The sequence below is a fragment of the Hylaeus anthracinus genome, unplaced genomic scaffold, assembly GCF_026225885.1.
Source record: "Hylaeus anthracinus isolate JK02 unplaced genomic scaffold, UHH_iyHylAnth1.0_haploid 11978, whole genome shotgun sequence".
NCBI lineage: Eukaryota > Metazoa > Arthropoda > Insecta > Hymenoptera > Colletidae > Hylaeus > Hylaeus anthracinus.
The window spans coordinates 453,599-469,853 of record NW_026534326.1 but is presented as its reverse complement, the minus strand read 5'-3'; the positions used below and the strand labels follow the sequence as shown (position 1 = coordinate 469,853).

The 16,255-nt window shown below is 37.8% G+C and overlaps 1 protein-coding gene across 1 annotated transcript in view; it reads left to right on the top strand.

Annotated features, from left to right (window-relative positions):
- Positions 1–13,739, top strand: part of LOC128897053 (dipeptidase 1-like) — a 29,759-nt gene extending 16,020 nt beyond the window's left edge. The window contains exons 4-12 of the mRNA XM_054160705.1: positions 130–262; positions 1,502–1,652; positions 2,629–2,698; positions 4,325–4,501; positions 8,380–8,464; positions 8,697–8,772; positions 9,178–9,316; positions 9,427–11,135; positions 11,310–13,739. Of these exons, the coding sequence (XP_054016680.1) occupies positions 130–262; positions 1,502–1,652; positions 2,629–2,698; positions 4,325–4,501; positions 8,380–8,464; positions 8,697–8,772; positions 9,178–9,316; positions 9,427–9,516 (921 nt within the window). The 3' untranslated portion in view covers positions 9,517–11,135; positions 11,310–13,739. The remainder of the gene's footprint in view (positions 1–129; positions 263–1,501; positions 1,653–2,628; positions 2,699–4,324; positions 4,502–8,379; positions 8,465–8,696; positions 8,773–9,177; positions 9,317–9,426; positions 11,136–11,309) is intronic.
- Positions 13,740–16,255: the final 2,516 nt, after the last annotated feature.

The following is a 16,255-nucleotide window of genomic DNA, read 5'->3' as shown; positions in this document are numbered from 1 at the left end:
TGAAGAGTATATGTTCAGTATACAGTTAATATGTAAGTGTATATATATTATAAAAATTTGTTGAACGTTGCTGGTATCGTTCGTGGAGTAGAATAGAGACTGACGATGTTTGTTGTCGTTTGATTTCAGTTTTGGTCCGCTTACGTCCCATGCGGTGCAGCCCAGTTGAACGCAGTCCAACTTTCCTTGGAGCAGATCGACGTGATCCGGCGACTAGCCGAGATGAATGCTCAACATTTAACTTTGGTTACCTCCGTCAAAGGTAACCGTCCCATTTAAACCCAAGATGAACCCCCGATAGAAATAATCTCGTAAAATCGCTTAGCGAATGGCTACTAAAACTCCAAAGCATGTAAGACCATTATCAGAAACGTGGAGACTCATAAAATTCAGTAAAACTCAGAAAAGAACTCAGAAAAACGTAAAAGTTTATCCTGATAAAAGGCGATTCGTTATTCATTTTCTGGGGGCAAAAGTATAACCAGAGCCTTCTCGCGCGTAATAGAAAATGCAACTGAGAACGAAGCAAAGCCAGGAAGGAAGGAAGAAAGAATCTCGAAGAAGATTGCAACGTAACGGATCAAGCTTGGATGTAATGGCTCGGGCAAAATTTATCAGACACAATTCCCCCAAGTTGCTGTGAGAATAAAAAATGTAAGCTCATAGTGCCGGGGAAGCGGAAAAGGGACAAAGATTTATGTTCCAAGAGAGCACGATGCATTACCAAGGCTTTCGAAGCAGTAATACCTGCGATTTATACTTTCGTGAAAGGGACAAGTAAAAATTGCAATGCCTAACGGAATTTCGGCGATTAGTAATTGCAAACACGCCGTATTTACAGATATCATATAATTAAACATAGATTTATTAAACATAGATGTAATACTGATGTTGTTAAAGACGTTTGATACGGTTCAATATTTTATACTATCAAGTATTTGAATTAATTAATCTTCAGCGATGTTTGTTTAAACCTAAACTGCCAGTATCGCCGGCCACTAAATTCCAAAGAGTAACAGTGATACCTCCGACGCTGACGTTTTGAGGAAAGTTAGATCTTTAGAACTGTAGAAAATCAGATTTTGAAGTTTAAAATGTTTGCATGCGTTACGGGGTGGTATATACCCACCGATAAAGAGGCGTAGGAACTGCGAGAAACAATGAATACAAGCTGAGAGGCCAGAACCTGGCAGGAAGTTTGCTCTCGAGGAAACTGAAGAGGACAAAGGAGACCTAGTATTAATTGCTCGATTCCTCTGGAGCAGTATCGTTCGAGGGGAAAGTAATTATTGGCTCCAACTTGATAAAACCGTTTCATATTGTTCCAGCCTCGACGTTTGCTTCGGGGAAAAATGCGTTTGCTTATTTGCGGGGAGCCAATCGATGAAATTACTTGGTGATCTTAATACTGCTTCAGCTGGTTGTTTAATAATTACCGAATTAATCATTCGTTCGATAACCTGGACGTATAAACGTATAAACGTATTCTTCTTGTTCACAGGTCTCGTGGAGGCGCACCGAGAAGGCAAAATCGCAAGTCTTATCGGGGTAGAAGGTGGTCACTCCCTGGGGAATTCCCTGGGCGTTCTAAGGACGTTTTATGGTTTAGGCGCCAGATACCTCACCTTGACGCATGCCTGTGATACTTCCTGGTGGGTACATTTCGTACCACTTTGGAACAACATACAGATTTATATAACAATCACAACAGCAGGACTTGTATGCTTCGTACAAGCACATTTATTTATTTATTTATTTATTTATTTATGTATTTCGTGTTCATTTATTCTGTAAATTAAACGACTGCGGTGTTTTGTAAAGCGTGATGCAGTTCTACTCTAGTCTGCACTAGGTCACTGTTAGGTTTTTGCTAGGCTTAGGTCTGGATTAGGTGAAATATTTATAGTACTCCTGTAAATACAGATTAGTTAACTTGTAAAAGTATAATAAGTACAAAGCATCGTTACGGAGCTTCAGGTAGTAGGAAGGATTCAATGACGAAGGAAAGAAAGAACAAGGGTATATCGGTGAGGCCGTAACTAACAGTTGGTGTCCAAAGTATTACAAAATGGCCGTCGGCCCGATTCGACCTGGTTTTCAATCCTTGCCTGTTTTATGTGTCCCTCGACGCGCTGCCTGCTGGCGCCATAAATAAGAACCCGAGTCAACAAATCTCTCTTTCCAATGCTACATTTTTTTTCCTTTCGGTAAATCGCCTAATGCTCTGTTCCGAGGTGTCACGAATAAAGAACCCCCGGGATACAGGCTGTCATCGAAGGCCCCTAACTGTCGATAACTTCCAAGCAAGACGAAGGAATCGTGGTCAAATACTTCTAGGACAACTACGCGTTATAGATCCACCGGCAAATTCATTGGTAGTCTTTCAATTATGAATAATCTGTACTATATACTATATGATATCTGCAATGAATTTATATTATTTGGATTAAGTCATACCTAACAGACCTAGCCTACGCTTGACCTACACTTAGCCTGGTGCAGATCGGACCTGACTTAGCGTAGACCTGAACCTTTCTCGAGGTATCCGGTACCGACAGATTCGTGTTTATTTATCGATTTAGATGATCACACGTAGAGAGAAAGTTCTAACAGACATTTTCTTGGCAGGGCAGTCTGTTCGGTTGGCGAGACGAACAGTACCCAAAACTCAACGCCAGGCCTCAGTGAGTTTGGAAAGGTGAGCTCTTTAGAGTCTTTTGCTTCGTAACCGTCCCGAATCGAACCACGTTGTCCGGTTACGTCCGAAGCTGGGAACGTTGAAATTGAAGTTTTTCTAAAAGTACGAATGCTGATATATTGAAAACACGTCCACCTGGGGGAAACGCTAAAGCTGAAATAACATTTCGAAGTAGAAATGGCAAAGTTGCGAGTCGTTAGAGTACGAATGTTAAATAAATATCGCCGTATTGGTTCCTGAAAAACGCGCTGGTCGCGAGTCCAGCTAAAAAAACAGGAAAAGAAAGTAAGGGAGAGAGGAGAGAGGAGAGAGAGAGGAGAGAGAGAGAGAGAGAGAGAGGAGAGAGAGAGAGAGAGAGCGAGACATGTGGAGAGAGAGAGAGAGAGAGAGAGAGAGAGAGAGAGAGAGAGAGAGAGAGAGAGAGAGAGAGAGAGAGCGACGAGGGAACGTAAATCAAATAAACTATCTCTGTTATCTCTCCCGCTCCATCCTTTTTCTCTCCTCTCATAATCTCTCCTCCCAAATCCTCTCTCTCTCTCTCTCTCTCTCTCTCTCTCTCTCTCTCTCTCTCTCTCGATGCCGCTCTTTTTCTTTCCGCCGTCTTTCTTTTTTCCTCTCCTCTCTCATTTACATCCAACCCCCCCCCCCCCCCTCCCTCCCTCCCTCTCCGGCCGGTCCTCCTCCCGTCCGGGATTCCCCCGTGTTCGTGTGGAGGCACGACGCGTTGCCAGACGTGCCCGAGTTGTTCAAAAGCACCGTGCAGAATCGTTACCGCGGTACTCTGCCAGACGATTTACTACAAAATTCCACTAATCCGCGGATTTCAAAGCTATTTCGGCGCCCCCTCCCCGTCGTGTCTGAAGGCTGGCGGATAATTCTGTGACGCAACCGGGCCCTCCGAAAGAACTTCTCCCCTGCCCTTTTGTTCCATTACGTTCGAGTTTGTTTCATTGTTTTTTTTCGTTCGCTGGAATTAGAATTTTAAATTTCTCGTGGAAGATTTCCAGTGTTTTCGGAACCGCGAGCGCGTAATTCTCGGTCGTCCTAGGTGAAATAACGTGGATTGGAGGAGGAGGAGGAGGAGGAGGAGGAGGAGGAGGAGGGGTGGGGGTTGTGTGTCTAGTATACCTAGGTCCTCGTTTAAAGCAGAGGCAAAAAAAAAAAAATGGGGAGGTGTATTGTGTGCCTTCTTTTCCTTTCTCTAGTATCGACATGCACGTTTTTTTTTCTTTCTTCTGTTTTCGCGTGATAAGAGAGGCTCGCGCCATCGACTAATGTTCCCCGGCCCAAACACCAGCTTTTTTCACCCCTTTACCCCTTTCTCCTCCTGTTCTAGCAATTTCTAACTCCTATGTCTCCGTTCCTCCCTGTCTATTGGTCCAGCAATTTCTTACTATTGTATTTTCTTTTTTTCTGTTCCTCCCTACCTGTCACTCTTCCTCGCCGTTTCTTTGCATTTCATTCGTATCGCACAAAGAGCCACCTTTCTTCATTGATGCACCATGAAATCATGGCAAATTATGGGAGAGCATTGGCACGTCGGACACGAGTAGGACCAATTACCCTGAAATGGAATTATGGAATTATCTTAGTAATTAATCGCTGATGTTTGTTTTTATTTTCCAGGCAGTCGTCAGGGAGCTAAACAGACTGGGAATGCTAGTGGACCTCTCTCATGTCTCGACGAGAACCATGAGGGCGGCTCTGCAGACAACCAGAGCGCCAGTGATTTTCTCTCACAGCGCTGCCAGGGCGCTCTGCAACTCCACTAGAAATGTGCCAGACGACGTCCTCAAAAATTTGGTGAGCCTCCATAGTCATTAGATGTTCAAATTTAAACTCGTGGAAGGAAGTGGATGTAACGAGGAAGGTTAACCATTATTTCACGCCAGTCCTTGGAAACTATGACGCCTCTCTATTGGCATCGAATATTCCTTTCTATTTATTTATTTATTTACTTATTTATTTATTTATTTACTTATTTATATATTTATTTATTTATTTATGTTTGATAGAATTTGATTTATTTTTCAGGGGATTAATTCTAAAATTTTGGTGGCAATTAGAGTCAAGATGAATCAAGACACAACCAATCCAACAAAGTAGATCCTAGTTTATCCCCTTGCTCAGTCCTACGTCGAGGCTGCCTCGCCAGAATAGCACAGAAATGAGAAAATCTGCCCTGCAGAGTTTCGAACGCTCGCATCGAATCAAGCTAAGGGACGTTTAAACCGCGGAGACAGTCCAGTTAATTCGTTTGCAGCGAAACGAGCTCGATATATTCCCCTCCCGAATTTACGCCATAAGTGCATACTGGTGTAGGACGATGCGTATCCCCAGGTTCGCGCAGCCACCACTACAGCGCGGATGCGGGAAATGTAAAACGGCACACGTGAAAGTTTCTGGTCTGCCCACCCTTTTCACCCAACTACTCCCATCCGTTGGCCAACGAAGAGATTATTTGGTTTTAGGTCAGCAAACACGCCGCCTGGAACCAGGTCGTGTGTTTCGGGGGTAGTTCAGGATTGGTCCAACCTCGTTGCAGGATTTCAAAACACACAGGGAAACATAAATGTTACGTGTCGCTGTATTTTTTTTTTTTTTTTTTTTTTGTTGCTTTGTTTTGTTTTGTTTTACCGTGAAACTGGCTAAATTTATTAAAGGGGCGTGGGTGGGTGCAAGCCAACAGGCAAAAAAAGGAATGTACGCTGTTGGAAAGGATTTTCATGGGATTCAATGATTCTCTTCTAACGATTTGGATTAAAGGTTTTATTGTAAGATGCAAAGTTTTGGGATAGTTGGTTTCTTTGCTAGGTAGGTACTACTCTTGGTAGCTTGTGGAAGAGAAAAGGATCTTGCACTGTGAAGGATAAGAGATTAGGTTTCCTTGTTAGCTAAACACTACTCGTGGGAGTCCATGTAACGAAATAGGATTTGGTATTGTGAAGATTAAGAGGAATATAGTGTTGAAAGTATAGTATTGGATAGCGTAGATTTTTCTTTGTTAGCTGGACACAACTCTTAAAAGTCAATGTAACGAAATGAGATTTGGTATTGTGAATATTAAGAGGAACATAGTGTCAGGAATAGTTGTCCTCCCTACTACTAGTGCCAGAAGCGTTGGGGATGTTTCATCTTTTGTTAATAATAAAGAAGATAAACTATCCTTGTGTATCCTGTTTGTCTATGTTTATCTAAATTGAAGCGGAAACTGCTACCCAACCAGATGAAACATTGAATGCGATGGAAATTCGAATCGACTAAGAGATACGTCTATACATATTCGAGCCAGAAAGTACGCGTTCAACGCGGCGTGGAATTTACGGGGGTTGAAGTAATGGAGGAAAAAGTCGCTAGGGATACTGGCGCAGTTGTATCATACAACTTGTATTAAATAATAAATGGCCTGGGTCAATGAGGCTGGCAAAAAAACGGTTCTATAGAGAATTCTGTAGGATTAAATTGGGATTGCAATATGCGAAGCTACATGATTTATGTGACAGAGGAGTCAGCCCGCGATGAGAATCCGCTTTAGAGTACGTACTGGGTGTTTCGTTTAAGTGGGGAATGGTTAAATATCTCAGGAGGGGATGAAGTTGTCAAAGAAATATTTTTACAAAAGTTATTTGGTTCAAATGTACAAATTGAGCGCTGTAAATAATTTTGTTGTAGGCAAAACAGTTGAGAGAAGATTTTAGAAAGAAATTAATTTTTGTAAATAGACTCATACATGTTTTTTTTTTTTTTTTAAATGTAATAACATTTGTTTAGACAAATTCATCTGCCTGTAATACGTATGGTAATTTGTTGTAGTATATCATTTTAAATTGGAGTTCAAATCAAAAGTGCTAATTATAATTTCTCATGGTAATTAACACGTGTCTACAACGCAAAGATGACGAGAATATTTAAAACAGATTTCGAATAGCGAACACAATACCGGATGAACTGGATGGCTAAGTCTGACGCGCGAAGCTCGACGAAAATTTAATCCTACGCCTGCCAATCACCAATGACAATTACCTTCCGTCGATGCTTGAAACTAATCCCTCGGAATTAAATTTGAATTGAAAACGATGCGCCATCTTAAATTTCATTAAAATGCTCGTGGATTGTTCGCAGTCTCGCGCTAAATGTGTTACGTTTTAATGCTCTCATCTAGTTGACTAATTCGGATACAATACACTGCATTTACAGAAAGTATAGGATTATGTATTCTATGACATGAATCAAAAGAGAATTTCAATTACAGGAGCGCACTGTCGCTTATCGATTTATCTGGTAGCTGTATTTTTAGCCAAACTATCCAAAACACAGAAAAGTACAGAATAAAATACAGTTGTACTCATAAAATGATTGCAACGAGTGTAGAGAATTCATAAAATCTCAATATTTTCAAAAATCGTCCATATAGTTGATTATTATTTTCCATTACTGTCTGAACAATTTTAATTTTAATTTTAATTTTATGAGGCTCAACTCCATATTATTTTCATTAATGTATACACAAATTTCAGTTCCATTTTTGTTATCACGATTTTTAACTCTATTTAATGAAAGACGTTTTATTTATATTAAGGTCGTTAATTGCGCATACTATGCTATATAGAAGAGAGATTATATACGTTTATATGCGTTTCAAGAGGGTTTACTACATTCTCATTAATGATAACAGTAGGATTGGACATGAAATTATTCGATACTAGTTTGAATATGATCCAAACAATTCCATGTATAATTAGATTATTTCCACTCATATTTTCAATCGCACATCAATGATTTGTTGCACACTGATGTAATTCAGCATCCAAGGTACATTAAAATTAATATTTTATTTGCGATTCGTTCGCTACCTTCAGTTGCATTAACTGAATAAAATCAACCACGTTTTATCGTAATTGAACCAGATTTAATTCCTGGATTTAACGCAGAGCATTGTAAATGGCGTAATCAGCCTGGGAAATCCTTTTATTAAGTTTATTTGACGGAACTACGATGCGAGGTGTTTATAATAGAAAATGGAATTAAGAAAATATTCAATGAAAGTATGTAGAGACGCAAAGATGCTGCGGGTAATGATATTTTTTTTTTTTTTTAACTCTAATAGCCCAGAAATACGTTTCGAAACAGAAAACAGGAATGTTCGAACAAGCAGCTCGCTCATTGAATTTTAATGCGCATTTCCCAGTCGCAGATACATTGGGAATGCACACGCCATTTTGAATCGCAACTTTTTTAATATCGCCCGCTGGCGCGGTACCCCACGTCCAGAGTACAGATTAAAGTTCGGAAAACGTAAACTATGCGTTCATATGAAGAGTTGTCAGGTACAACTTCGCTGAAACCAAGTTACAGACTCTTTGTGTGGTTTCTTTGACGCTACCTAAGCGACTTTCGCCAAATGCGTTCCTTTATAAATTTTAATGCAATGGAAGGCTGCGTTTCGATTCAAAAATATTAAATTAATGTAGGAATAGCTAAGAATTATAATTTCTAATGTTTACATGGTTTTTATGAAAGTAGAAGATATGTTCATTCAAGAATAGTGAAGCTGGTATTGAATAATTCAGATAATAATTCATATCTATACGATTGACATTAATAATGAGATTCTTTCCAATACATAGTAATCAATGATTTGCTTGACAAGAGATTTGAAACATTAATCTATCTGTTTGCAGGCAAAAAATGGCGGAGTGGCGATGGTTCCATTTTATACGTACTTCATAACGTGCAACAGCACAGCCACCATAAGAGACGTTATTGGTACGTAGAATTTTATCATCCACTTATTTATTCTTTACTGCTGCTTATTCACGTCAGAAAGAATCTTCTTCCACTTGTTATCTCTGTTAGATGAAACTGCTAATGATTAAAATTAAACTAACGTAAATTCCCCGATGAAAAGTTATGGATAACGTAGTTTAAGAAGTAATATAACGAACATTTAAATATTTTCAAGTCTGAACGAGTTTGTTAAGAGCCAATGCTGTTTCAGCACACATCAATCACATCAGGAAGGTGGCAGGGATCGATCACGTTGGAATAGGAGCTGGCTTCGACGGGATAAATTTGTAATTATCTTTGGAGTATCCTCGATACATCGCGCATTCAGAGAATGGTCGTTATTGAAGCGAGGCTCAATGGAGCATTAACATCTATGGTGGAATTTACAACAATTTGCGATGAGCACAATGGAACAATTTAGAGGAACGCTTAAATCAGAAAATTGCGTCCATTGATTGAAAACAATGGACCATACTGGATTTTCCTGATCATCTGCAGGGCTGCATAAAACGACAGACCTTCTAAAATCCTTACTTTTAAAAATAACCGTAGTTATAACATTATTTCCACCCTCTTCAACCCGGTTTAAAATTAAATTCAACTTCGTGTGTTATTCCCTGAATGGGCAAAATATTTCCAATCAGTCCATATATACAGTGTGTAAAGGATTTTGTTGTTGTTGTTGTTTCTAGTACTCCTACTGGTTTGGAGGATGTCTCGAGGTATCCACAACTGCTGGCTACCCTATTGGAAGATCCTACATGGACCGAAGACGACATTAAGAAGCTAGCTGGCCTCAATTTACTGAGGGTGTTTGCTAAAGTCGAGCAGGTGTGTCATACGATCTCAAAAAAATACTATCAAATATTTATATAAATATGTATAAATTTATTATAAGTTATATTATTATTATTCTACATTATATATTATTTGAATCGAAGGTGCGAGACGAGTGGCACAGAGCAGCGGTTCTACCAGTGGAGAAGATCAGCCCCCCAGACAACTCTGCATGCGTTTACGGGACGTCCTGATCCTCTTCGATCACATTCGCAGGATTCTTGAATTTCGCTCCGTCGCCAAGGATTCGACACGTCTCGTAGAGCCACGGAATCCTGTAAAAGTGGGAGAAAGTGAACCGAAAGGAAGCTCATTAGCGCCTTTACCAAAGAAGAACAATTGAATCCATCTGTGAAAACCGATAGGGGCGAGGCAAGGCCAAGTTTTTCAGGACGAGTTCAATTCCTTGACCTTTTTTCACTCTTTGAATGAATTTCGTATTTTCTATAATATTATTGCTATCGTTAAGTATTTATAAACACTCAAAAAGATGGAGAAAGTTTAACGATATCGCGCGAGTTAGCGTAAAACTGTCAACTTTTCCTTCTGTGAAAAGATTCAACGTTCCTCTCATTTTCAAATTGTTGAAACTTTGATTTACTATTTTGAATCAACTGGAAATGTACAGACATTTTGATAATTGAAACGACGTCGTTTCGTGAAAGTGTCCACGCCGAGATCTGAACTAGTCCTGAAGACGTAATAATAAACAAAGCGTTCCTAAATGAATGAACTGGTATTGATGCGGACAATCGAGGCTGCCAAGATACTTTCTGGGAAGAATCCATTTCGAACGAGACTATTCGCGAAATAATGCTCTCGAAACAATCTCGACAGGAGCCAATAAACATTTTGCCAACAAATGCAAGCCAACACACGTCGAAACGTGCGAGTTTGAGATTTTAATGTATGCAAGACCTTTATCTGTATGCAAGAATCTCTTTATTTACAGAATTCGCTGCATGAGTTGTCGCTAAAATTAGTATTAAACGTAACAGGAAATTAAGATAATTAAAACTACGCTAAAATAGAAATTTTTGCTAAATAGGTTCTTCTCAGGAAGGGGATATCTTTTTTATTTTTAATAGTACTTAATAATCGATAAAACTCGAAGTATTAAAAACTGTATCAAAGATGCCATGAATCGTTTAAATGCTTGCACCAAAGTATAGTGACTAATAAGTGCGCTTAAGACCAAGAAATCAATCGCAGAAAAAAAGAAAACAGAAAAACAGGTGGGGAGGGAGGAAGAAAATTTTTAGTTAGAAATTCAATGGCAGGTGAATAATTGGATGCATTGAATTGTTTAATGCTTTCTAGAGCTTCTAATATATACATTGCAACACCATTTTTAAAGAACGTTGCTTTAAACTAGAACTGAACCTTCGACTGAAATATCCTCGAAAACTATACTTGACGTGTTTATTATTGTAACGGGACTTGTACGAGGTATTTGTTTAATTGTCGCTTGTTTATTCATACAATTTCCCCTGTTGTAGCTCAAATATTTTAAGTCTTGAATGTGGACGTACTCGAATCAAGGATTAAGTGTCTGGATGAGGTGGCAGACCTGTTTTTATTATAGTTACCAATGTCAAACACTGCCATGCCACTTTGTACCGAACTGTTACGGGAAATCGTAATCGTTGGTCGTCCCTTTTCCATATGGTAGCAATTAACTGTAGAAGATATATTCGATGATTTTCAGAATGGAACCATAAGTAGGGGTATATAATTAAGAGAAGAAATATTATTGATACAAATTTCAGGGTCGAAACAGTAGCGAGATAATGCGAAGGCTTTTTCTGTTTAGGTGTATGGTTTTAAAATAAAAATGGCCCTGCAGCTGATTAGAGTTCAGAGGTTAGAGACTCAGCTTTGAAAATGAAGATAGAAACGTTTCCTTGGAAATTGTTACTTTAGAAGCATGTAATATTGAATTTCTCAAACCTAACGAAGACTATCAATCCACACTTTTCTAGTTTAGGTATATGTTTTTAAAATAAAAATGGCGATGCAAGGATCAGAGGGCCATTTTTAGGAAACACTTTTCTCAGTGCTCTCAGCTTTGAAAATGAACATACAAACATTTCCTCGGGAGTGTAATTTAAGTTTCTCAGACCATCAATCCAGCCTTAACCTTGACTATCGACTCCCTTACCATTTACTTGACGAAAAAGCGTTCTCGCAAGATCTTTCTTTTCTTTTTTAAACAACATTTGTCCATTTCCACTTTCTAATATCACGATAAGTACATAAGTAGACGGCGCAGCGACGAATTGGAAAAGAAATTTAATAAAATCCATAGAAGAGCTAGTCAGTAGAGATATTACAGTATTTCCATTTTTCTTACTTTTTTCCAACGTGGGGAACACGTGCGAGGAATTTTTAGGTACCTGTAATTAATATTGTTAACGACTATACATATATATATATATATTATATACATATATTATATATAAAAAAAAACCAAGGCGCCTTCGACGACTCGCAGCATCATATGACCTCGAGCTGTAACAAATTGTAACGTGGACAATTATTAACAATGACCTTCTTCGACAAATTAACATGTTGACTGCCAGAGGAGTATTCTGGGAAATTTTTATTGGAAACAATATTAATAATTATCAAACATTTATCGATACAATTTACTTTCCTTTGATGCTTGACTTTCAGAATAAATTCTTTTTAGTTCTATATCTTATACAGAATTTTATATTTTATAGCCCATACACGGCTGAATTGGCGCTAAACGTGTTAAAGAAAATAACGAAGAGAGAGAAATGATTGTTAACAGTTCTCCGCGAAACTGAAAGGTCTCGAACACCATCGTTAGTTGGAAGCTTTTTTCCTCGAAGTGAAAACACTCAAGCTTGCGTTCTCCTCGGCGTTAGCAAGGAATATCATGCAGAATCGACGAGCATAATGAATTGTCTATCGATAAACATAGCGAGACCGCAGAATCCTGTTGAAAATGAACTCTTAGCAGCAATAACACTGATAACCGCCACAGTAGCGAACGATTAACTAGCGTAAAAGACCAATAGGATGATATTCACGATTTTTAATTCATAAAGAGTAAGTCTAGCATGTTAAAATACCGATTGAATCAATCGTTTCAAAGACATCTTTCGTCGAAGATAACTTTACCGGTATTATTTAACTATTGCAATTAATTATTATTAACTGGCAACTAACAAACGAGTCTATTTGCCTTGGAAAATTCCAACATATTGTTCAAAATCCTATCATTACAGAACAAGTCCTACGACTGCAAATTATTTCCCACGTAATGATGCGCTGACAACCCAAACTCAGTCAATGCGTGCAAAATAAGTTAACAAATACAGCGTACAATTGATCTTTGTTGCTAGACGCAACGTGTCTTTGAAACTATGGATCCAACAACAGTACATTGCTCAATACCATTGATCGGAGACTCGAAAATGGAGACAAGACTCACTCTTGCGTTTACGATAGCGTTTACAGACACACGACTCATGATATTATTCACTTGTAGACGAGTGATGCCGTTCTAGTTTCTCGTAACGACGGTGTATACTTTGTAAAAGGATGCAGAATGAAATCAGCATTTTTCCTTCAGGTTAAAAATTACCAGAAATGGGTCTCGAAGCCGCACGAGAAGAGAGGAACTCTGGATAATCATTTCAAGCATGCATGAGCGCGAATAAGAAGGAATGAATGAGAAAAGGAGCTATGTACACAAAACCAGCGTTAAGAAATTCCTAAGAACATCCAGAGAAAAAGCTTTGCAAGAATTCGCGTTTGAATTGGAAACATCTTTTCTTAAACGTAGTAATGAATCTTTGATTTGAGAAATTAGCCTCCTGAAAAGCTCACTTGCTCGCTTTGCAATTCGTTGCAGAATCCAGGTTTGAATTTGGAAGCATCGATTCTTTTTTTAAATATAAACACCAGTCAGTTGAAATGAACCTCTTACTTCTGGAATTTGAAGCATTAGAATTGATATCTTCTTGAAAAGCTTGAACAAGTTAGGAAAACAAACGAGCGTGCCATTTTGTTTCCTAACTGAGGAAGAACGCTGGAGGAAGTTTGTCGATGGTTGAATGCGAAAGAAAGAAAGGATGAGAGCGAGCCTTAGAGATAAATCTTAACGTACATAACATAAACAACACACAACTGCCTAGAAACTCAGATTAATAATATTATAACTTACTATATTATATACAATTACGACCGACATGTCCAAACGCACAAAGGGGCAAGTTTGGCAAGAGACAGCATGTAAATAGAATTGTAATCCACGTGTATATAACGGGGCGATCGGAAGCGTCACTTTCAGATTTTTCACTTCACTCCTCGAAAGCATACTTCTGACCATTTACGACGAAGGAAGAGATTAGTAGCTGAAGTATTAAAGGGATAAGTGGATGAAGTTGTCCGTTCTCTGTTGACCTCGTCTTCTGCGTGCATTATGCTGCCAAATATTCGTTTTATCCTGTTGTCGTTCACTTCTTCCATTTTTTTTCAAACATAGACTTCATTCTTTAGCGTTAGAGACTGGTAGATTATTTTTAAGGATGAATTCAAGAGTAAGAATGAATTCAAGTAACGTTTAGAGTAGAAGAACGATTAGAGATGCGAGTATTGTCAATTCCAGACGAAAGAGACTTTCCCCCAGAAATGCTAGAACGTTGTCATGACAAGTTCTTCGATTCTTTATGCCGAATGCTTTATACTGAATGTCCACTTCAGTTTCTACATCAAACACTTCCTCTTTTTATTCAATATTATTTCTCCTAATCAGTGCACAACTCCAATTTCAGTTCACCTCTGAACCCTAAGCTAACCACCTCTAAATAGAAAACATAGTTGTCCAATGTCTCGCTTAAGGTATTCTTTCTGTTAGTCTAACTTCAAATTTTACCCTACTTCATCCTTAGAACGAGATCCAAACCTTTTTAGATGAATTTAACTAACGGAGAGAGTTGTAAACAAGGGCAGCTATTTCCAAGAAATCGTAAAGAAGAGAACTGGAGAGAGCCAAGAGTGTATAGACGATTGTCGAGGAGACTATGGAAATTAAAATGATATAGAAAGTTTTAATAAATTAATTATTAACGCTACAAGCAGGTGAACACTATACCTAAAGAACATAGTACGTTTTAACACACCTACACACAGACACAGGATGAGGATATGGAAGATCTAATAAAATTAATCCCCGTCGACATTGGTATAGCTGCGAATGTAAAACAGACAAGACTAATCGGAGAACTTTGATTATTTGAAAGTTCTTATATTCTTTTCTGTAAAATATCAACCGAAGCCTCCACTTTTTAATTTGCATTTCAAACTGATGAATCGTAAACTCTAAAGGCTCACGTATGAAATTTACTGGAGAAAATATGGGAATTTTCAAACAAGCAAATGTCCCTTTGTAACTTATTTGCTATTACCTATATAAATACATTATATAGATTATATAAATAAATATAATATATATATATATATTTAAATATATATATATATATATATATAGAAGCGAAGAGTGAGTGCAGATGCGAAGACATTGTGCGAGTGCAAGAGATAGGGAATAAATAAATCAAGAATTTTTTAATGAATTGTCAGACCGCTTTTTCCAACGGCTCTGACGAATTTAGAGGAAAACTTTTAAAGGTGATACGTTATTTAACGATACTTTTAGTTAGACTGAACCCTAGAACGTATATATAAATATATATATATATATAAACTATTATAATTTTAGGAACTTCAATTTGTTTAATGTTGAAAATTCAAGGACAACGTTGAATCGATCGTCTTGAACTCGTTTATAAAAGGAACACTAAAATCGAATCTTGTCTACAAAACATTGAAACTCATTGTATTTTAATATCGGGCAATATTGTAGCAACACCGAGTACATATTCGATTCAGAAAGCTTCGTTTACGTTGTATCTTGCAAATTGTAAATGATTAGAAAACAAATTAACCCTTCCTGGGGCCAGATCATCTGATTCCCAAGTACATTCTTGTCAAAGCTTCCTTGAGGTGGGACTAAGGGTAAAGGGTTAATGATCCATTAGATTTAATGATCCATTAGATCCATTAGATCAACAGTTTATGTCAGTAATAAGAAGGTTCAGCAAGATTAAGTGAGATGTTTTCAAGGATTTACAGACAAAATTCGATTTTTTGATGGCGCAAGATGAATAACTTGCATAGGGAAATATATATGTGAGAGAAATGGGATTTAATAAATTGAGCGAGGACGTAGGCGATAACGATGACAACGACGATGATTTTATCTATGTTAATCTAGAAGACATTGCTGGAACAATGATTTGTACGCCTTCTATGAAGGACCGTAGAGTACATTATGTTACCTAATACTCCTAAGCACACATTATCTAATAAACATTATTTACAAAAGCAACGAATGCCTACGAAAGCGTTTCTCCCTACAGGTAAAAAGAAATCGAAAAAACTCTTCATAACAATACACGCTGTTCTTTTGTTTAATAACTTTCTTTAGAGAGAGAGAGAGGAATCTTTACACGATATTTCTTTATTGTCTTTTTTTTTTTTATTTCAGACTCTGGATAGGAATACAGTACTACATAATGGAAGTAAAGCTACATACTTTAGACAAAGTTCTAATTTCTGATTCGTTCTTCCTGATAACAGGTAAAAGTAACTTCTTTGTAACAATGTATGCTATTTTTTTTTATTTAATAACTCCTTAGGCAAGGAAATCTTTACACGATATTTCTTTAACCATTTTATTTTTGTTTAATTTCAGACTAATTAAGAATAAAGTACTATACAATTGGATAAAGACGACATATACTTTAGACGAAATTCTAATTTCTCATTCATTGGTGCCAAAAAAATAATCCTGATACGTAACAAGGCAGAAGAGAAGAAGACATAGTGCACCCTGTATAA